This window comes from Saccopteryx bilineata, chromosome 3 (genome assembly GCF_036850765.1).
Source record: "Saccopteryx bilineata isolate mSacBil1 chromosome 3, mSacBil1_pri_phased_curated, whole genome shotgun sequence".
Classification (NCBI taxonomy): domain Eukaryota; kingdom Metazoa; phylum Chordata; class Mammalia; order Chiroptera; family Emballonuridae; genus Saccopteryx; species Saccopteryx bilineata.
In genome coordinates this window covers 79,542,431-79,565,660 of record NC_089492.1, presented here as the reverse complement: position 1 = coordinate 79,565,660, position 23,230 = coordinate 79,542,431, and the positions used below count along the sequence as shown (strand labels likewise).

The following is a 23,230-nucleotide window of genomic DNA, read 5'->3' as shown; positions in this document are numbered from 1 at the left end:
GCGTGCCTGAAGGTCCCCAACACTCGGGGGACATATGCATGTGGCCCTGTGCCCCTGCCCTGTCCCACTCGCTGCTTTGAAGCAAGTAAACCACCCTGTCCAAGGCGCTGCGGCTCCTGGCGCGGACGCCGCCCAGGGTGCAAGCGCCTCCTCTCGGGAGCGAGGGTACAGCCGGAGCAGCGGCAGAGGAAGACCGCGCGGGTGACTTCCTCCTGGCCCCATGACAGAACAGCGTCTCTAACATGCAACCCCTTGAGAGCAGGCTCTGTGGGCGGGACTTCGATCTGCGGGCGGGGCGCGCTGTGCTCAGTTACAGTCCCCTGAAGTGGGAGGGGGCTCTATGGGAGGGACTATGTCAGGGGGCGGAAACCTGCTGGGGGTGGGGGGGGAATTACGTCCATTACGTTCCGTGGACCGGGTTTTGTTTTGGGTACCACCACCTCCGCGAGTGGGACTCCGCCCAGTGAGTGAGGGTTACAATCGGTGGGCGGGGCTTGTCTTTGTCTTTGGGCTGAGTGACGAATGGAACTTTAGCTTGTGGGCGGGGCTCCACTCAGTGGGCGGAATCACTCATGGTAGAGGAAGTGCTTCTCCCGGAACTTCGTAGTCCTGCGCGTGCCTGTGGTGTAACCTGGGCTGGAGGTCTGTCTGGTGAGAGGTTGGTGGGAGTTTTGGGGACTGGGGCCGGGCTGGCGAGCCTCGCGCCACTGCAGCCGGTGGTCTGTATCTGCCGCGCGCTTTCTGGGCGTCCTCTCCGGTGGTGGGCCGGCGGGTGGTTCTCAGCCCTGGGCCTGGACCAGTTTTTGGTTGTTTCTGTCGTCACGGTTCCCATGTGGTTTTCATGGATATTCCCTGTGACCCCATCTTGGGTATTACCTCCTCCACGAATCTACCTGTGATAGCACCTGCTCTTATACATCTTACGGCTCACGTATATGTCACTTGTGTGCCACACCTGGTACGTAGTAGCAGCTGATCAGTGAGTACTGAATAAGTGGTTGGATTTTGGTTACTATTGGAAGGACTGTAGGTCATTTAATTTGGGGAAATTTATTATGTGCATGTTCTGTTTCTTCTATAATGGTGTATTTCCTATCATGTTCATTATTTTTAAGTGTGAAGTACAATTGGGGTCAAAAGCGTTGCTGTCTGTCACGTGGTTGTCTGAGGTCAGACGTGGAGGATGTAGCCTTCAGTCGAGATGCAGTATGAGCAAAGGGAAGGAAGCAGGAATGTGCAGGTGTGTTCGTAGAACAATGTGCAGAGCAGGCAGGTATGTACGTAGCAGGAGAGTGTTACAGGTGGATGCTGGGTCCTGGGTGCCAGCACGTTGCTCCTTGTGCCTTTAAGGCGCCGTCACAGGTTTTTAACATTGGAAAGTACATTTCATAGACCCTGCAGCAGGGGTCCCCAAACCTTTTACACAGGGGGCCAGTTCACTGTCCTTCAGACGTTGGAGGGCCGGACTATAAAAAAAACTATGAACAAATCTCTATGCACACTGCACTTATTTTAAAGTAAAAAAACAAAATGGGAATACAATATTTAAAATAAAGAACAAGTAAATTTAAATCAAACTGACCAGTATTTCAGTGGGAACTATGCTCCTCTTACTGACCACCAATGAAAGAGGTGCCCCTTCCGGAAGTGCGGGGCCGGATAAATGGCCTCAGGGGGCTGCATGCGGCCCACAGGCGGTAGTTTGGGGACCCCTGCCCTGCAGGATAGGCTTGAATGCATGAGAGCCATGCCAGGGGTGGCAATCTTTCTGCAAAGGGCCACATAGTAAATACTTTGTGGGCCACAGTTGTAGCAGCAAAGCATCCATAGACAATACATAATCGAATTGACGTATCAGTATGCTAGTAAAACTTTATTTACAAAGACAGATGTCTGACCTGATACAGTCCATGTGTCTAGTTTGCCTAGCCCACGGTCGAACCAAATAGTCCTAGGGAACTATAGCAGTAACCCAGTAAATATTACATCGTGTTTTTGTATTGCATTTTTATTTATACAGAGCCAGCAAAAGTAGGTTTACATTTGCCTGTATGGACAATAATTAATAAATAATAATATAAGAATAAAGTGTTTCTTGTACTCATTACTGTAAACCTACCTTTGGCCCACACTGTACAGGAGGGGTCACATCACACAATTAGATCTAGCTTTGAATCTTGGCATTCCTTGATTACTACCAGTGTGATAATGGGCAGATTAACTTCCCTTTGCATCAGTTTCTTTTTCTTTAATCTGTAAAATGGGGATAAGTAGTATCTTCCACAAGTGTTGTGAGAAGTTAGTCAAAGCACATTTAAAGTAAGCATAGTACTTGGACACATAGTAAAAGCTCAATAAATATCTCAACTATTAATATTGTTAGGCCCTGGCCAGTTGACTCGGTGGATAGAGGACTGGCCTGGCATATAGATGTCCTGGGTTCGATTCCCAGTCAGGGCACACGAGAAGCTACAATCTGCATCTCTTCGCCTCCCTTTCCCTTTCTCTCCCTCTTCCCCTCCTACAGCCAGTGGCTCGATTGATTTCAGCATTGGTCCCACGTGCTGAGGATGGCTCCTGTGGGTCTGAGCACTGGCCTTAGGCACTAAAAATATCTCAGTTGATTTACACTGACCCCAGACAGGTGTTGCTAGGTGGATCCCAGCCAGGGTGTATGCAGGAATCTCACTATCTCCCCTCCTCTCTCTTAATATATATATAGTGTGTGTGTATATATGTGTGTGTATATATATATATATATATATATATATTTATATATGTATATGTATGTAATATATACATATATGAATATTTTTTGAATTGTACAATGTTAAAGACATTGGAGAGATGTGTCCAAGGTAGAATTTATAGGCTTAGTGTGCATTTAGCTATAGAACAAAGGGGATATCTGAAGTTTCAAGGCAAGAGCCTTTCCCAGGTGACATGCAAGTCAGAAGTCATTTAAGGGAAGTAGTAGGAAGTGCTGGGTTATGGACTGATTTTGATGAGGGGCGCACAGGAGAGGAAGTGGGTGAGTAGACAGGAATGGAAAGAAGGAAGGAGGCAGTCCTAGGATATGATGGGCACCAGAGTGGTACTTGTCCTATGAACTAGCAGGATGGATGGCAATGGTTAACATGGTGGAGGGAGCTGAAAAAAACAATGTCAATATAAATAATTCAACCCCCTAGTAGTGCATGTGGTGCCTCCTATGGGCCAGGTGCCGGAGTTGCAGAAAAGAATTAGAGAACCTACTCTGCAGTCCCACAGTAGAAAATCTAAAGGTGGCCGAAGACACGGAAATAATTTTCTGCATGCAGCAACTTCAAAAATAATCAGCAGTAAGACGGAACTTACTAGATTTAATTGGTACCTTTACTTTAAAAATTGTAATTGATTTACAGTCATAAACTTGAGTTTCTTTCTTTTCTTTTCTAGACAATGGCCAAGAGCAAACGAAAAGGACAGAAGCCCAGGAGTGTGTTTCAAATAGCCAGCCAGAAAAACTTTAAGGGTAAAAGTAAAGCAAAACCAGTTACCACTAAGCTTAAGAAGGTGAGTATTAACCACCCTTTGTTGTTTACAAGCAGAGCATAATAGTAAAGCTACTGAGAAATGGAATGCTTTCATTTAAAACAAGTTTTTAGCCTTTCCTACAAGGGCAAGAGGACTTTAAACACTTGTTTTAAAAAATGGAGAAAATAGCATCCCTTTCTTGAATCCAAATGTACAGAGAAAAATGTTAACTGCAAATGTGTGAAGTTCCAAATAACAGTAAGAGCTTTATCAGAGCAGAGAAATAAAAACTCTGGTATCAAAACCAGTTCTTTTTGAACTCAAACATATTAAAAAACCTGTCAAATTAAGAAAACATACATGAGGTCTTCAGGGTACCACACAGTTTCGTTCCTACGACAGTGACGTAATCTGAATTTTGGTTTAAGTTGAGACACACCCTAGCCTACATCACTTACCTATCCTAACACAGTCGTAAAGTCATAATCTAGAGCAGTGGTCGGCAAACTCATTAGTCAACAGAGCCAAATATCAACAGTACAACGATTGAAATTTCTTTTGACAGCTAGATATTTTAAACGTAAACTATATAGGTAGGTACATTGTTATTAACTTAATTAGGGTACTCCTAAGCTGGCCTTTGCACCTGCATGTGGTATTTTGTGGAAGAGCCACACCCAAGGGGCCAATAAGCCGCATGTGGCTCACAAGCTGTGGTTTGCTGACCACTGATCTAGAACATAAACAACTAAGCCACAGAAAACGGAAAAGGACATAATATACTGTACAGCACACTATACTGTAGTAACAGAAAAAGTGACAAAAAATGGGTACCACCAACTCCCTCACTCATACGCTGCAATACTGCGTATTCTCCCACCCACCGCACACCCAAACTAGTTCGCCCACGTAGTCCGTAAGTACAATGGTAACAGTGTGAGCCGAAACACTCACATCTAATTTTTTAGTTTTTATGGGAATGAGTGTCATAAACTTGAAATGTCGTATGTTGAGACTGTCGTAACCCAAGAGGACCCCCTGTATTCTATTTTTTAAAATGCAAAATTTGAAAACGAGTTTATCTTCTGTTTTTACTTCAGAATATTTGGGAAGTGGAAACTTCTTCAAGATATAGATCCTTCAAGAAAATGTTTTCACGTTAAAGTATATGGCATCAACCCTCCAGGACTCAGTCATTATCCTAATGGTCCACAGAAATGGAACATTTCAGTTTTCATGAACTAGCATAGTTCAGCTTTTTGATCAAGCAGTTTTGTGACTTTGGAAATATACTTAAGGAAATAAAGCTGGGCGATAGGACAGGGGTTTGAGGTGACAGTTTTACATGGAATTGTCTTCAGAGTCGACAGTGAAGCAAAGACCTGAGCGATTGGGAGCTGGGGATGCACAGAGCGGGAGGCACTGGGGCAGCAGAGAACAGCAAAGGCCCCAAATATTATCTCAGTAGAGGGAATTCCGGGGGAAGCCTCATGTGTGCTAGCAGGAAATGGCGAAGGGAGTGAAACTGTGTTGTGGGCAGCCTGGTTATACCGTTTGCTCACTGAGTAGCCTAATCTATGAGGGGAAGGTATAAGGTTACCAGGAACCATATAATTGGGAATTTGAAGTTTGTGGCCACTCACCCAGTTAGGGTTTTCTACGGCTTCAGTTTTGGGCTCAGGAAAGTCTGACAGTCAGGTTTAACTAGGTGGCCAAGCAAATATGATTAGGGAGGGAAGGTAAGAGAGTGTAAGAAAAGTGATCGATGAAATAACGATCACAGGGTAGTTGCTGGCTAAAGGATAAAGTGAAGGGAGGGAGGTGAAGAGTGATGGCATCAGAGGCTGCAGGGAGATTTGAGAACTGTGACTAAATGAGATGACAGGTGAGGACCTGGAGAGATGACAAGGCCATCGGACCACATTGTTGTTGAATCCACTAAGCAGTGATGCCAGACCTGAGGTCAGTGAGCCGAGGGCCGAGATCTTTCATGAAGGAGCAAGGAATCTTGGTGTTGGCATGTGACAGCAGAGCTGGAGGAGCTAACAGGGTGTCCCAGGGCATAAGGTCAACAGGAGCTGAGTTTGGAATGAGAAATGGCTTGGGAGCAGCAGGATGAACAGGATGACCACCCTTCCAGTGGCCATCCTCAGATTATCAGGGACTTCCATCAGGGCAAGGAGGTCAGAGGGCTGCAAGGCGCTGTCAGCAGGGCACTAGCACAGAGGACCCAGGCTCATCTCACAGGGGAGCTGACGGCTCTGCTGTCTAAAAGTGTGGTCCGCACTGTGGCCAGTGAAGTCAAGGTATAGGGGATTGCACATAATTTTTTTTTAAAATAAAACCTTTTGTCTAAAATTTCCCAGTGAGACCAAGAGTTTTAGTGTGAGTCATCCACATGAATTGGTATGGTTAAGTGTTTTTAGATTTTAGGTTGAATAAGGTTAAATTAAGGTTGAATATATTTTATCCTTAATGGTTATGAGATCCTGGTAATGTTCTTTTCTCTTTTTAAAAGATAAACATTGTGAATGAGGAAAAGCTTCGCCGAATGAACCAAGCGTTCATAGATATACAGAAGGAGCTCGCCCACTTCTCCACAGGCCTTTCCCTGGAGCCTCGGCAGAAACCGCTGGTGGGTGCAGACCACTTCCTCGCAGTGAACTAAGGCTAAGACATATGTATGTCATTTTTGTCCACTACTGCTGTCTAAAGTTTTAAACGCTGTGTAATGCTCTCCTCCCTGCAGAGTCCTCAGCAGTGTCAGGAAAACAGATCAGTGAATGTTGACGAAGCTACAAGATTAATGGCTCAGTTGTGATGCGCTGGTGATTCCCCCTAAAACCAGATTCCCCCCAAAGACCAATAAAGTCCATGTCTTATACAACTTTATTTTTAAAAATCTTGTTAATGTACAGGTATTGGCACATTTAAAAAAACAAACTACATAAACAGATCTTTCCTAATCTAGGAAAGTGGAATGTCAGAAGTCAACCAAATGCCATAACTTAAAGTGCTGAAACAGAAGGCACTTCACAAACTGTTCTTGGAAACAGTGAGACATCTTGCTAACCCTTCACTCTGCGACAGTGAGGGGCCGTGCAGATGGGAGCGCACCGACATGCGGCCGCTCCACGGCAGTAAAAGCAGAACTCCAGTAAGGGACGTGCCCTTGGCTGACATTCTTGTTTCTGATGACCTTAAGGCTGTTTTTAACTTTCCTCTCAGAAGAGTGTAGAACAGGAGTCAGGATTGAAAGAAAAGTTGAAGCCCCTTAATGCAGTGACTCCAGGGTGGGGTGAGGGAGGTATTAAATCACTATTCCCCTGAGGCAGCCAGCCCTTTGTTTTCAGGGATGAAGTTTTGTGAAGTAAGAGAGACTATTAGGGAGAAATCTGCAAAATCAGTGAACTAAACAGGTGTTACGTTCATTATAAATACTTAGTTATTAGGAAGTCTACAATGTTACAGTTAGAGGTAGATAACAGTCCCAGGCTTCCACAGAATCTAATAATTTAGTATCTGGACATCAAACAGGTCACACACTCCTTCATTATCATCTAAGTTAAAGTTGTAGTCGTCAGCCGGGGTGGGGGAGAGCCGCAGCAGGGGGAACACTGGAAGGGAAGCACAGGTCTGGGTTAGGCTGGCTTCTGCACACAGGGTGATGCGTCCCACAACACACACCCAGCTTAGTCATGGCTTCTGTGTTGTAGAGGGAATTAAAATGTACACGAGAAAAAGCAGCAGTCGAGTTCAGTGTGTACTTTGAAAGATTCTCGTTAAAGACAGTTTATGCATTGATTATGGGTATAAGCTTAAGAAATATTTTATTGGTTAAACTTATCACTAAAATACATGATTCAAAGACATGAGTCCAGTTGTTTTCTCTGATTGGCTAAGTGAACTACTACTTTAAAATGAGAATAAGAAACTAGACTTAGGTTAATAAATGTGCTGGTGTTCTCTGTTTCTTCAGAAAAATTGAACAAATCTAAGTGGTTACGGTTCCGTTTGCCTACTTCACAGCTGCTCCTGCCCAGGTCTCTGCTGTGCTTGTCAGGAGCAGGACTCTGAATCTGAGAACTCAGAGCAAGGTGAAGCCAAGACCGCTACACTGAAGTAATCACAATACTGTAGCTGTTGATTTTAAGAAAGGTTTCAGATTAGATGATGGCATGGCCACCATCAGGAACAGTGCAGACTTCCCGCTGGCTGCAGCGAGGTACCTTACAAAACTGGTTTCAGACTGATTACCTGTGGACTCACATTATCTTACTGTTCTTGGCCAGATTCTTCAGGAAAGAAAGGGCTAGTGCCCCTCCCAAGTCTCCCCTCGGAACACAGGCAAAGGCAAATGCAGAAGGATGCCTGTGATTTTCTCTGAAGTGTTAGTAAAGGAGAAGTTTCATGACTCCTCATAGTTCATTAAGTAGTCAAACAATAAATCATGTGCCACTTATAAATTTCAGAAAAGGACAGTCGGAGGCCATACAATTAAGGCAGATTGTGCCAAAGAAAACAAACAAACCCTTCCAGAAAAGTGTCATTGATTATAAGGCAGTAAAATTTTAAAGTACTTACCATCAGAAGACATCAATTCATCAATGATATCGCCACTAATCGGTCCTGCTGGAAAGAGAAACAGGACAAAGGTTTATGGCAGTTCTATGACAGAGCAGTTAGTTGTCTTTCAACACAGTACATGTTAGACACAGCTGTGTTCACACAACACAGTACATATTAAACAGCTGTTCAAACAGCAGCAGCTTGGTTAACAGCACAAAGTTAAGAACTAGAACTTAATGGAAAGGTATTTTCTCTTTGCACCTGTTTGCTTTTAAGCTTCCAAACTCAAGATGGAGACCAAAAGCCTCATCTTCTTCCCACAAGGGACTCCTGGGCTTCCCAGTCAGTGGTGCTGTAATTCTGTCACCCGACCTCATAAGGTAGCCTCTTTCCATCCCTCCTGCCAGCTCTTTTCCGGATCTTACACCTCAGATGGTACTCACTTTGTTGACACAGTATTTGTCACATGTTCTTTACTTCCCTTTCTATGCCCTGTCATCTCCCCACTTTGGCTTAAACATCCTCACCGCTGCACAAGCACTCTGCCCTCTGCTCCCCAGGGCCCTTCTCCCATCACGCCCCTCCAGTGCTCAGCACACTACAGTCCCACATGAGCCACTTCCCTGGTCACAACCCTCTCCAGCCATCCACTAGTCCTCACTTCGTCTGATATTCAAGGTCCCAAATTACTTTCCTTACTATTTCCAAATATTGAATTGCATATAGAAACTAATTGCTCAGAATTTTTTTAATGCTTGTGGAAGCTGAAGTACTAACTGCCTGAGTTATGCCTTATAAAGCTTGCCTGCCTTCTTCACCACCATCATACTTACAGGACTGGCTCTTTAAGGACCAGACTTAGTTGCGCATCCCCATGGATAAGGGTGCAGATCCTTACAGGGAGAGGCAGAGGGAGGGGTGCAGGGACACAAGTTCATGCGTATGCATCAGACCTAACCAGCCTCACCCTGCACTGCCGTGAGCTATCAGGATAGCAGACTCCCCCACGTCCCAGGTCACATCCCAAAGGCAAAATGAAACTACTGGGCACAGCACAGCTGTGATTAATCTGTAGCACTCTCTCCAGACATGCGGGACTGTCATCACTGAGCAGCTACACTTTCCTGATGAGTACAGCAGTGAGCCCGGAGCGGGGCGGGCACGCTGAGTGTGCAGCAGTGAGCCAGGAGCAGGGCGGGCACACTGAGTGTGCAGCAGTGATCCTGGAGGGGGGCGGGCAACCTGAGTGTGCAGCAGTGAGCCCTGGAGGGGGGCGGGCACGCTGAGTGTGCAGCAGTGATCCTGGAGGGGGGCGGGCAACCTGAGTGTGCAGCAGTGAGCCAGGAGCAGGGCGGGCACGCTGAGTGTGCAGCAGTGAGCCAAGAGGGGGGCGGGCACGCTGAGTGTGCAGCAGTGAGCCCGGAGGGGGGCGGGCACGCTGAGTGTGCAGCAGTGAGCCCAGAGGGGGGCGGGCACGCTGAGTGTGCAGCAGTGAGTCCAGAGGGGGCGGGCACCCTGAGAGCACAGCAGTGAGCCCAGAGGGGGGCGGGCACGCTGAGTGTGCAGCAGTGAGCCCAGAGGGGGGCGGGCACGCTGAGTGTGCAGCAGTGAGCCCAGAGGGGGGCGGGTGAGTGTGCAGCAGTGAGCCCAGAGGGGGGCGGGCACGCTGAGTGTGCAGCAGTGAGCCCAGAGGGGGGCGGGCACCCTGAGAGCGCAGCAGTGAGCCCAGAGGGGGGCGGGCATGCTGAGTGTGCAGCAGTGAGCCAGGAGCAGGGTGGGCACGCTGAGTGTGCAGCAGTGAGCCCAGAGGGGGGCGGGCACCCTGAGAGCGCAGCAATGAGCCTGGGGAAGGGAAGGGAGCAGGCATGTGTCGTTGCACTCTGCAGCCTGGCTGTTTAGAGCACGTCAATAATCTGTCCTGGAGCTGCTAAGATAACCTTACAGAGTAACCTCAGATAAAAGCAGACGTGTGTAGGTAACAGGGACTAAAGCAACCAATCTGGCTACTTCTGAAAGATAGAATACTAGAGAAAACTGCACTATGAAACATCACTCCCTTGCTGAGTACTCAGAGTTCTACATAGTTTTCACTGCATGATATTCTAGCCCATGGTATGTTTCTGAATAGACAATCACATCGCGTGTGTAAAAAATACTTATCTTAAACAAATCTGCAGTTAACAGGATTAAAATCTTCATATGATAACACATACAGTTACAAACATTAATAATAAATAATATAAAAAGGCAGGATCTTCTTAAAATTTTCCTCAAAAAACATGTCCCCTTGCTGGACAAAGATACACTAACACAGGCTGATTAAACGAAGCTTCCTGTTTTCCTCCTGTATCAGATAATAAGAGTCACATGCCAACTGACAGATTCAGAAATGCTCGACTTGCTAACATGAAGGCTCTGCCCACCTGATGCCAGGTCTGTGGCTGGCATGTGCTGCAGGCCCTGACCCCTTTCGGAGGAGGGCTGCCCAGGTGGGCTCTGAGTGGACGGGCTGGGCTTCTGTGGAGTCCGGGGAGTCGAGGGCTGAGAGGAGGGCTGTGTGAGGTCGTCTGGTGGGGGGACAGGAAAGGCCACCGGCTGGGACGAACTGGACTCTTTATTTATAAGCAGCACATGGATGGGGCCGGAACGGCTCTTCAGGTTGATCTGGTATTTCTTCTGTCCATTCTGACCCTTTGAAGTGGTTGGAAATAAATCAAAGAATAAACATTAACATTAAAAATCAGAAAGAGCTCCTAGGGACTAACTGAATCCACACAACAGAGAAAGGAGGTAAGTCAGACATGAGAGCAGAGACCAAGAACGGGATGGGACACAGAGGCTCTAGCCGTACTGCCCAGCCCCCAAGGGAAACTTTTCTCAAAATCTGAGCATCAAATACTCTCAGTTGTAGAATTCTGGAACCATCCGTGTTCAATGTAATGATCACTCCTCATGTTGCCTATGTGCAGGGACACCTCCCAGGTGCAGGCCCTATGATGTGGTAGCTCCGTGTGCTGTTTTAAACGGCAGCTATCACACGTCAAATTCCCTTCTGTTCCGCAAGCACAAACAACCGAGTGTGACGTCCCTGCATTTCCAATGGTTATTTGTCTCTCGACGCGTCAGAATCCAGTCAAACCAACGCTTGCATACACCCCTCTAGAGTGGCTGTGGCAGGAGGCAGGTGGCAGAGACGGCCTTCTTTTACCCCCACTTTGGCTGGTACAGTGTTCAAATCAATTTGTTTTAGTAAACTCTGACTCCAAAGCTACAATCATGACACTTACATACAGCAGAGTCACTATATATGTTTGACTTAATGAGCAAAAAAATGATTTTAAAAGTACGCAATTTAAAGCAATATATTCAATATTACTGGTGATATTTACTTTTTATTTTTAAAATTTTTTTCTTAAGTGAGACGTGGGGAGGCAGACACGTGTGCTCCCACATGTGCTCGACTGGGATCCACCCGGCCTACCCACCAGGAGGCGATGCTCTGCCCATCTGGGGCGTTGCTCCACTGCAACCGGAGCCATTCTAGCACTTGAGGTGGAGGCCATGGAGCCATCCTCAGTGCTTGGGCAAACTTTGCTCCAGTGGAGCCTTGGCTGCAGGAGGGGGAGAAAAAGGAGAGGGGGAAGAGTGGAGAAGCAAATGGGTGCTTCCCCTGTGTGCCCTGGCCAGGAACTGAATCCGGGCCTTCCATACACTGGGCCGACACTACCAATAAGCCAACCAGCCAGGGCCTACTGGTGATATTTAAATTGAAAATCTTCCTCAGTCAAGATTGGAGCATCAGTTCTGGATATAGTCAAAGTGGTGTTTTAAGATTACTGACTATATCATGACTCATCTTGATAATAAAAAAAAAAATGTCACATAATTCATTCAGTCCCAGCTACAATTTCACTATAGTATTGAAGACATCCACATACAGTATCAATACCCTCAAACAGACAACTTTAGTGTCTACACACACAGAATCAGCTCCTGTTCCATGAGAGAACACACAGCGCCTCCCCAAACAGCGGATACACTTTCCCCGAGTTGCCCACGTACCATTTCTGGGATGGGCACCTCCAGCTGTGTGCCAGAAGGGGCCTGGATGGCCAAAAGTGTGTCACCTGTCATAAAAAATATTTTTAAGTTTTAGAAAATAGCATTGATCCAGGAATAGAGTGCCAAGAGGACGTACCCTGGAGACAGAAGCTCGGGTTGGAGTCCCAGGCGGGGTGGAGCAAGGGTTCTCACTTCTGTTGAGCAGGGACTCTTAACTCACTGCACAGTGATGTTCTGAGGATAAGTGAGGTCACAGGTGTACTGGCTCTTTCGTCAGGGTCAGCACTCAGTGTTAGAGCTACTATTCTCGTGAACAAGTTCAGCTCAAGCTAATTTTGCTTTTTCTTGGTCTCATGTTAAGGCTGATATTCTGGAAACCTTTTTTTTTGTATTTTTCTGAAGCTGAAAACGGGGAGAGTCAGACAGACTCCCGCATGCGCCCGACCGGGATCCACCTGGCACGCCCACCACGGGCGATGCTCTGCCCACCAGGGGGCGATGCTCTGCCGCGACCAGAGCCACTCTAGCGCCAGGGGCAGAGGCCAAGGAGCCATCCCCAGCGCCTGGGCCATCTTTGCTCCAATGGAGCCTTGGCTGCAGGAGGGGAAGAGAGAGACAGAGAGGAAGGAGGGGAGGGGGGTGGAGAAGCAAATGGGCGCTTCTCCTATGTGCCCTGGCCGGGAATTGAACCCAGGTCCCCCCGCAAGCCAGGCTGACACTCTACCGCTGAGCCAACTGGCCAGGGCCTCTGGAAACCTTTTAACCTCAACTAAGACACACTGTTTACTTGGAATATTTAAACTATTAAAATGGTGACACAAGAGATGAGGTGTGACACTAAAATCTTGAGCTTAAGTGAGCCTGCTTGTGAAGCCAAATCCTACAGCCATCTCTGCGGAAGACTAGGAAGATGTCCCACATGGAGGCCAAGTACAGCGGCAGCCACACGTCCACCTGGAGAGTCAGTGACAGGCGTGATAAAACTACAGCGTGGGCACAATCTCACATACTTGTGTTAGGTATAATCACGGGCACATGGCCCTGCCCTCCTAGTTACCAATCCACCATGATGTCATTTCAGGGGTGAACCGAGGTGGCTGGACTGGGGCGAGGAACAACTGTCTTGTTATAAACAGATTCCCTAACTGTCCTCATGCTTTCTCCACATTCCATCTGTGACCAGCACATGCGCTAGTTTCATGAACAGAGCTGATGAGCACCATGTTCATGTTCAAGTTCGGTGTCTGACTGTGAATCCTGCTCTGTGCAGCTGCCCCTCCCACCAAGTTTACTGCCACCAACAGACAGTGATGTGAGCTATGGAAAAAAGTTACTGCCACGGGAACAGAAATGTGAGTGTGCCTTGAATGCAGCTCACTGCAGGGGGATAAGCCCACTCCTGACCATAACAAGCTGGTGAGCACAGGGGACTTTGAATCACTGCAGTAAAGAGCTGATCTGAGGGAGGACATACTCACCGTTAAAGCAGCTGCAGATGTCCTCATGAGTTACATAGGAAAACGTACTGTCATAAGAATTAAGGAACATCTGCATCAAGGTCTAGGTATTTCCATTAAGATAACAAATCTGAGTACAAATAAACAAGACACCCAAATGCTTGCAGGGTTCACACATGGTGAGATAAGAAATAACAGAAGTCTTCAGTCTGAAAAAGCAAAGACAGCGGTTCCCAAGAGGAGGGTCTGCTTATGCTCTGATAAAAGCTACTTTAGATTTCTGTGACATCTGAGGACCCTTGGGAGACAGATGGAACACATATTCCTCACAGAGACAGGCCTCTGGGGGGGGGGGTACTGATGGGAAACAAATACCAGAACCACAGGAGCCTCCACATCCAGAACCTTCTTGGGCTGTGGCTTGGGGCCCTGGGAGTGGTCAGAACCTTGGAAAGCAGTGCAGCCAAGTCCAGGATCAGCTAGTTCAGTAGGTTTTGAATCTTGGGGCTCCACAAGGCATAGCTTGAAAATCCCAGAGCTTACGGAGCTCTCACCCATGGGAAAAACACAGTAAGACCATGGACATGTGCAACGAGGATAAGACAACAGGAAACACAACTGTGTACCTTCATCAGAAGCTCACAAGGGTACAAGATCGATGCAGGTAAAATGCTCCAGAAAGCACAGGTACGCTCAGAAATCTAGAGCATCAGACACACCCAGAACAGAGACTGTAAGAAACAGAGTGCATCACTCATCTTAATGGGACAGACATACCAGCTGGGGACCCCGCCCTCCAGGAGGCACCATATTTGAGTTAATATCTGGCAGAAAGTATCCTGGATTGATTTCAGGCCTAATTTCATTTTCATACCAAAATTAATTTTTCAACACTTTTGAGAGTTGCTGAATGTCTGCCACTTCAGAGCACAGAACATAATGACATACAATAACCTACACACTTCACAATGATGTCTACAGCTCACAGACCAAGCACAGTGGCTGGTACGGCGCCTCCTGTCAGTGGGCAGCCCAAAGGGAGACATCACAGGACTGATATTATTTGATAAACTATATAACTTAAAAAGGTAAAAACAAATTATTAGAAACAAAATGTTACATATTTACTTCCTATACTTATATCTCTAGACACAGCAGAACCACCTGCTGACCCTCAGCCTGAAGGATGTCAGCAGCACGCCCTCCCTGGCTGTGCACACGTGTAGCTGTGGAAAAGGATATCTGCTGTTAATAGAGTCGTCCATCACGTTTTTGATACTTTGCTGCAGCCACAACTTCTGCTGGTCAAGTTCTCTCTCCTTCACTTCCAGGTCCTCAATCTCGGCTTTAAGGTCCCTCAGACGCTCTAGGACCTCCTTAGTGTTGCAGCCAGCACCCACACCTCTTAAAGACAGGTCAGAATTAACATTCCCAGATCAGACCCAGGCTAACGTCACTTGATTCCTAAATAAAACTGACTTAACTGGCAATACATTCAAGATGAAAATCTCTACTCTTCTAAAAATCAAAGATTAAAAAATTTAAGTACCACACTTCTGAACATGTTTGCTTAGAATATTTTTGTCAAGAACAATGAAATTACAAAAATTTTTAATATGTTTTAGAGTGGCTCTTGTCATCTGGAAGGTCAGGCTGATAACAAATGCACCAAAAATGATGTCGCAACCAAACAGTCACACTTGGACATCTCGTGTAGACTGAGAGACAGGTAAAATAAATTATAGTCTTTAAATATCTTGGTGGGATTTTGACTAAAGGGAAAAAAGAAAACTAAGGCCAGAGGAGACAAATTTACAAAACAGAAAGTATTTGTCAATTTCAAACATACAACCATGGCACAGTTAACAGAGGACAATGTGCACGTCATTAACTGTTTATAAGGTGCAAATTCTTCTGTATAAGATGTAGTTTCTGCTCTCACTTTTTATTTATTAAAAAAATTTTTTTTTTGTAGGGGGAGGATACGGAGAGAGAGACAGGAATAGGCAGGGGGAGAGAGATGAGAAGCATCAACTCGTGGTTGTGGCACTTTAGCTGTTCACTGATTGCTTCTCATAAGTGCCTTGACCAGGGGCTCCAGCCAAGCCAATAATCCCTAGCTCAAGCCAGCGACTATGGGGTCATGTCTATGATCTCATGCTCAAGCTGGCGACCTCGGGTTTCGAACATAGGCCTCAGCATCCCAGGTCAATGCTCTCTCTATCCACTGCACTACCACCTGGTCAGACAGTTCCTGCTCTCAAGGCATTTATGTTAGTCAATCAGCTGACGAACACTTGGGTGGAAAGGGATTGGTAACACAAAGCAGTGTGCAGGGTGTGCCAAATGCAGACCTGAGGTAGAACATACAGTTTTAATTTTAAGAGTGTAAATTAAGCAGCAGAGAGCAAGGGAACAGCCTAACCCAGAAGCAGTAAACGGGGACATGCACAGAAGCCCTGAGAGGCAGGAGCAGAGGGACCTGAGAACAGCTGACACAGAAGACTCAGGAGAGACGGCTGGTGGGGAGGCCGATGTCAGACTGGGAAGAAGAGGTGAGGCTGCAGAATGGAGCCCTGGTGTGTAACTTACTTCCACTGGATGCTGTTTTTTGACTTTTTTTCAATCAGGTCAATTCCTTCCAAGACATTGGTGATATCATAAATTCTTCTTTTTTGCCTCACAGCCAAAGTATCTGCAGCCTGTTAAAAAAAAAATGGGGGAAACAAAGAACAACCACACAAATTACAAATCATATTTTAAAGTCGAAAAGGGTTGGTTATTAAGCTCACAGCATGAGAGCCCAGTCCCATATCTGGCCCGGGCAGCTTTGGAACAATGCTGGGTGTGTTCAAAGCAGCTCTCACACCCTGGGAAGACCGAAGAAATTATTCCATTTATAAGCCAGCAGATGTTGAAATAGAAGGACACGACACAAAGCCCACAAAAATAAAGAACAGTGAGACTAACCTCATGTCACCTCACGGACTAATCCTAAGGGCTGCAAACTGCCAACCCTGTTCCGTCCTATCTCATTTCTCTGTTTGTAAACAGTCTTGCCTAAAGACAGCTTCAACTCTTCTTGAAGGCTTTGAAAAATTGTATCTCGGCAACTTTTAAAATAATTCAGTCAACATATTTGGGGGTGAATTCTGAAGGATACACACATATGAAGACCCTAAAATACACTATCATCTTTTTCAAACTCACAGTAAAAACCAACACAGCATGAAATCAACAAGTAGTCACGCGCTAGCCTGAGGTGGCATGGGCAACAGTGCACAGGGGTTTGGTGCTCTGACTCACGTTCGACAAGATCAACAAAAATGTCCAAGTTTTGACTGAATTCAGGGATGCTGACAGTTCCTCTATGTATCTAGTTCCCACTCACATTTCTGACATTTGTTCCCCAATAAAAGGCATGCAAACTCAAAGAACGGAGGGCCCCACAGCTCTTTCTCAGAGTGAGTAGGCAAAGCTTACCTGAACGGGAGTCACATTCTCAGACTCGTGGTAGTCATAAAAGGACACCTTTGTGTCCTTACCGAGAACAGCATATTATCTATATTAGTGAACAGCACTGAACATTTCATAACTGGTAACCAGCTGTCTCAGGGCATTGCTACTTTTTGATTCCATAAAAAAGTAGCTCCTACAAAACCCTTTGTTTTGCAAGCTGGACCCTCCTTCCATGGGACAAGTGTGATCAACAGCTCACTTGACAGGCACTGGAACCTGTTAAGTGCAAAACTGGTTCTAGCCATTCATTTATTGTGTACCAAAATGGCTAGGCTACTCCTGACTAGTTACTGCTTAGGTCTTCAGTGAGACACTGTGCCTCGAACAGTGGGTGGGAGAGTCAGTGGGACATGGCAGAGACAAGGGAGAACCAGGAGTGAGGCTCTCTGCCCAGGTCTGGCCTGGTCTCTCTTCCCTTGTGCGCAGCAACCCTCCGGTTTATGTACCCTCAGCTTCTATTGGGAGCGCGAGGCTGTTTTCCTGGGGAGCAGTAGTCAATACAAAGTTAACTGTAGAAATCGGAGTTGTGGTACGTTTCTCACTTTCCTTTGACCTGGACTGCTGGGTCCCCAATCAAGTGCTCAGACACAATGGTGCTTACGGCCACCCAACCACTCACTGGTGAGCTCGGGACATGTCTGCATGACCCGTTAGGTGAAGAACCATCACAGCTCACTTCTAGCTGGATTTAAAAAATTTCTTACCGCTTAACAACTACCAAATTTAACCCTGGATTTCCAAAAGTCACCATTATTTCCTAAATACTCTTCTCTTTATGCACACGACCTCATAAACAGCCAACATGTACAGAGTGCATACTGGGACAGCACTTTCTGGAGAACAGCATGTTAGCAGCCACATCAGCCTTAGGAAGCCAGGCTGGAGTGGGGCACGCCAGGGGATCCACGAGCAGACTGGAGGGAGTCAGAGAAGGAGAGAGGTGGGTGCTGGAAGCCAAGGAGAGTGAGAAAGGGTAACCACGTCAAGAACTGCTGTCAGGCCTGACCAGGTGGTGGCGCAGTGGATAGAGCGTCGGACTGGGATGCGGAAGGACCCAGGTTCGAGACCCCGAGGTCGTCAGCTTGAGCACGGGCTCATCTGGTTTGAGCAAAGAGCTCACCAGCTTGGACCCAAGGTCCCTGGCTCCAGCAGGGGGTTACTCGGTCTGCTGAAGGCCCGCGGTCAAGGCACATGTGAGAAAGCAATCAATGAACAACTAAGAAGTCGCAACGTGCAACGAGAAACTGATGATTGATGCTTCCATCTCTCTCCGTTCCTGTCTGTCTGTCTCCCTATCTCTGCCTCTGTAAAAAAAAAAAAAAAAAAAAAAAAAGAACTGCTGTCAGGCCTGACCAAGTGGTGGCGCAGTGGATAGAGCATCGGACTGGGATGTGGAAGGACCCAGGTTCGAGATCCCGAGGTCACCAGCTTGAGAGCGGGCTCATCTGGCTTGAGCAAAAAGCTCACCAGCTTGGACCCAAGGTCGCTGGCTCCAGCAAGGGGTTACTCGGTCTGCTGAAGGCCCGCGGTCAAGGCACATATGAGAAAGCAATCAATGAACAACTAAGAAGTCGCAACGCGCAACGAAAAACTAATGATTGATATTTCTCATCTCTCTCTCCGGTCCTGTCTGTCTGTCCTTGTCTATCTCTGCCTATGTAAAAAAAAAAAAAAAAAAAAGAAAGAAAATACTGTAATACTTAAAAAAAAAAAAAAGAACTGCTGTCAGGGGAGTCAGAGAAGCACAGACACCCATGGAGATGACTATAGGACAACTGGGGACCACATCACCGCTGTCTGGGCAAAGCGATAATGGAGAAGAGATGTCAGGAAAATTGGGGGAAAGCCGGGCAACGCCAGGGGCTCAACCATGGGGTCTCTCCAGGAAGTGTTTTCTTTTCTTTCCAAGATGCAGGTACAAAGCAGACAAGTAGGGAGGAGTGAGACTTCTCCTTATGGAGGCTTTTTATTCTCCCATCAGTAGGGTGTGCAGTGAAGGGGGAGGGGAGCCAGGGCTGAGGACAGGAGACAGTGAAACCCTCCAGGAGGAGAGCGAGCACCAGAAGTGCTGGACCAGTGAGCATGGGGAGCTGCACTGCGAGCCAGCACCACTGATTTCCGCAGCCCTGGAGCCCACACAGCGTAGTGACGGGCACACACAGGGCAGAGCGGCACGTCCTCTCCCATTTGGCCACTGCCACTGCTGGATATATGCAGTCACATGCGTCAGGTCTCCTTACAAAGGTTGTACCTGCTGTTACAGGATGTGACCCTACAGGGCCCTGAAAGACACATTTAATTTTTCTGTAAAATACACAAGCAAACAACCCTCAGAGGGGAATAGGTCTTCCTTCCCAACATTAAACCCTCTTCTGACATCACCAATGGTGAGTAAAGTGACGCCTGAAGGTGGAACAAAGTTCAAGCCGGGGAGCTGCCAAGAGGTGGACAGACAATGAATTAGAAGATGAGATACCTCACGCGTGTGGAAGAGGCTCCAGCCCACCTGGGCTTTCCCAGGAGAGTCCTGGAGCCCCCGTGTGCGCTCTGGGGCAGGGACAGATCCCCGGCAGCTTTGCTTGCTCTGGGTGAGTTGCAGCCCGTTTACCCAAGGATGTTCTGATGGGACACGAGGTCCTGAGCACAACACAGTAACCAGAGAAACCTAGTCTCCCAGGTTCTCCACCTGCAGAGCAGGTGTCGCTGTCTCTTCGGGACCATGGCTCTCAGAACACGTGCACTCAATGTTTGGGCTTCACAAATGAATGTGACTGCACGGACGGCTGGCATCCAAACCACAAACGTGCAAGAGACGTTACATATAATTCGTCACACACATGCACACACACAGTGACAGTCCCAAAAGTAAGGTAGTCGGATCCCAAGTGACACAGCAAGATAGGTGATGAAATATTTTAATAAGAATTTTTAAAAATATGAGGCAACTCACTTTAAACTGTGCCCCACAATGGACTATGCCAATCTCAAGATTTTAGCTAATTTCTAACACTGTTGAGATCATTAATATAGATTCTTCACAAGCCAGTAACAGGATAATTGTGTTTTCTAATTTCACAGACGTTATCTAATTCAATGCTCACAACTGTTATGTAAAGTAGTGATCATTCTGTTTCATAGGAAGCAGATTCAGAGAGTTCATGACTACTCAGGTGGAATTTGGCATTAATTATAAATCCAGAAAATATATTTGAGGCAAAACATTTCAAAAGGTTTGCATACTTTTAAAAGAGTTAAATATATGGTGTGCAGTCAACAGCTCTCAGGCTTCACAACTGTCCTGAAGAAACAGTTCCGGTACCGCTGGTCCACAGGTGGTTTAGTCTAGAATGTATGAAATGGTCTGAAAGCAGGAAGATCTTCATTTCCATTTATTTGTTTATTCAAAAATAATAAAAACAAAAAAATTGTATATACGTCTAAGGCTTGGGACTGTGGCTGACTTGTTGTAGAATAAGGTTTAAAAAAATGAAATAGTTCCGTAGAAAAAAGAGATCACTTAGGTGGCTGCCAAGGGGCAAGTTCCCAGAGAAGGCTGATGTGTGTCCTCACCCAGACTATAGGGGACATTAATCAGTGAGGAAATTAAAACCCAAGGAACAAGTAACTTACTTCAAGGGCACAAAGGCTCCCCCAGAAGCAGCACCTAAGTGCTTTAGTTCTAACTCAGCACTTGGCACAACAGGAGTCTGTCCTGGAAACACCTACAGGGCATTTCCTACCTCAGGACTCAGGATATTTCCATGTGTATATTCTTTAAATTTGTTCCGATTCTTTTTTTTTTTTTTTCTTTATTTTATTTATTCATTTTTAGAGAGGAGAGAGACAGAGGGAGGAGCTGGAAGCATCAACTCCCATATGTGCCTTGACCAGGCAAGCCCAGGGTTTCGAACCGGCGACCTCAGCATTTCCAGGTCAGCGCTTTATCCACTGCGCCACCACAGGTCAGGCTGTTCCGATTCTTATTTTTTGATTTTTAATAAACTGCATAAGCTTTTACTGTGGAACTTCATTTTTATTGTCTTACTCAAGAAATGCATTGCTAAGATCCAGCACCATGTTCTCATTCTTCAGTAGTGAAGTCAGAAGTTAGAAACAACATCCATGTGGGCGTGGATGTTTTATGGTCCCCAGGATATGTGGGTGTGAAGGTTGGTATAATTTTTCATATTCATGATAATCACAAAAATGATGTTTAATGTTTAACTCTCAAAAAATAAGTGTATAACCCCAAAACATCAACTTATGATAGTTGTTAGAATATTAATAGATCTGCCAAAGTTAAGAATATAAGAAAAAAATGTGATTTTATAATTTCACATTAGAGAAAATGTATTGCCAAAAATGTGTTGACGAAAAACAACAAAAAAAGTGTTAATGATGTTTTACTATGGTGCAGAACATTGAAAAGACTTCAATGTAATATATATATATAAGATTTTATACATATATACATAAATAAGTGAAAAATATATGTAAGTGAATATTTTCTTCATATGTATGTAAAAAAGAATGATACTCAAAAAAACTGTTCTCTAGGAGTAAAAAATCATTAATAAGACAATGTTACTGCAGAAACTTCTGAACTTCTAGGAAATTGTGATTAAATATTAAATCCACTGCCCCTGTGACTCCAGGAGAGCAAGTTCATAAAACAGGAAGGAGCCAAAGACCCCAAGGGCAGGTAGGGCTCAGCTGTGTCATATTCCCTCACACTCTGAGGCAAGAGTAGGGAGAAGCCCTCAACGTCTGCCCTCAGAGTTCAGGTTTATTTCCCAAACTTGCCTTATTCCTATTTCTCGAGGCACAGGCTACAGTTGAATTTATAGATTTTCAACAGTAGTTTGCAAGCTGTTTTGTAACATCATCCTCATGACTACTTGGAAATTCTTTAAATAGAATGCGTTTTAGTTCATGACCACCTAAGTATTATGGTGAGTGTGCCATAAGGCAGGTTAGGGCGGAGGAGGGCCTGCGGGGAGATGAGAACAGGAGTTCGCACAGGTGGGACACTCCAGGAAACACTCGGGATGCAAACCACGCACAGCAGCAGGCCCCTCGTTCAAAGCTGGGCCACGAAGACAACCACGGCCATTCACTGAACCCCGACGACCTCGGTGTGCGAGAGCCTGCACACCCCACCCCGGGCCATCTCAGGTCCCAGAGGATGCTCCGGTGGCAGCGCCTGCGCCGTCCAGGCAGGTGTGAGGGGATAAGGCTCAGTGCGAGCCCGGGATCAGGACAGACTGAGCTGACTGCTTGGTACTTGGTGTCACCTGGGTTTACTTGGAGCTCCTTTTCAGTGGGCACCTGCGCCTGTCCCTGGGCTCTGTGTACCCTGGCACCGCTGGCTGGGGGTCAGATCCCCGTGTGGGCACGCCGTCCTTTGAAGGACTTGAGCTCGAGCCTAGGGCGGGGCGCGCCCCAGGACACAGGCGACTTCAGAGGGACTGAAAAGCCCTTCCCGTGACACGGCGAGCACCCTTGTCCGGTGCCGCCCAAAGTCACACACCAAACGTCCTCCTACCGCCGGCCGATGAAAAGCGGATGGGAAGGAGAGTTTTGTTACCCTTACTTTGGCTGGAAGAGGTGGGGTCAGTTTTTCCTTCTTTCACGCGGTGTGGGCGGCTAAATGCTTTGTTTGTTGTACACGGGCGCCTGCGGAGACCATCGCGCCCCACGAACCGGGGGGGTGGCCACGCGGACCACCGAGCCCCACTGCCCGGGCCGGACACGCAACGCTTTGTGGAGAGCGGCCGCCGGTGGCCACGCGGCATCCAGAGGCGTCCGGCCGGCCCCTCCCCCGCGGGCGGCCCCTCCCCCGCCGGCGCTTACCGCCTTGAGGTCTAGCACGCCGTCCTGCGCCTCCTGCAGCAGCGACACGAACTTGGCGGTGAGCAGCCCCAGACTCTTCTCGTGCCGGCTGCTCCCGCCCGCCGGGCCCCCAAGCTGCGATGGCGGCGAGGGGGACGCGGGGGGCGGCCGCTGGCCCTGCGCCTGGACCTGCGGCGCCGGCTGCCCACAACTCGCGGGATCGGCCGCCGCCATCCCCGAGTGAGCCCCGCCGACGCCGAGTTTAAATGGCAGGA

The 23,230-nt window shown here is 47.1% G+C and overlaps 2 protein-coding genes across 9 annotated transcripts in view; one reads left to right on the top strand and one right to left on the bottom strand.

Annotated features, from left to right (window-relative positions):
* The window catches only part of RBIS (ribosomal biogenesis factor), a 13,113-nt gene extending 6,710 nt beyond the window's left edge, over positions 1–6,403 (top strand). For 2 of the 7 annotated variants that reach the window (XM_066266427.1, XM_066266423.1), the window contains 3 exons: positions 3,439–3,555; positions 6,035–6,151; positions 6,266–6,403. In XM_066266427.1, the coding sequence (XP_066122524.1) occupies positions 3,442–3,555; positions 6,035–6,151; positions 6,266–6,337 (303 nt within the window). In that variant the 5' untranslated portion in view covers positions 3,439–3,441 and the 3' untranslated portion in view covers positions 6,338–6,403. Of the gene's footprint in view, positions 1–563; positions 653–866; positions 980–1,115; positions 1,241–3,438; positions 3,556–6,034; positions 6,152–6,265 lie in introns of those variants that run through there. The other 5 variants (XM_066266424.1, XM_066266425.1, XM_066266422.1 and 2 more) reach the window with 5 other exon arrangements.
* On the bottom strand, positions 6,404–23,230 carry E2F5 (E2F transcription factor 5). Of its 2 annotated transcripts, none has more exons than XM_066266430.1 (8): positions 22,977–23,230; positions 16,197–16,306; positions 14,847–15,008; positions 13,626–13,669; positions 12,148–12,212; positions 10,509–10,776; positions 8,101–8,148; positions 6,404–7,133 (listed from the first exon to the last, which is right to left on the bottom strand). In XM_066266430.1, exons 1-8 carry the CDS (start codon positions 23,187–23,189, stop codon positions 7,024–7,026), a joined length of 1,020 nt encoding a protein of 339 aa, XP_066122527.1. In that variant the 5' UTR covers positions 23,190–23,230; the 3' UTR covers positions 6,404–7,023. The 2 variants fall into 2 exon arrangements, with proteins under 2 accessions (XP_066122527.1, XP_066122528.1); XM_066266431.1 differs by having other exon boundaries at positions 8,101–8,145.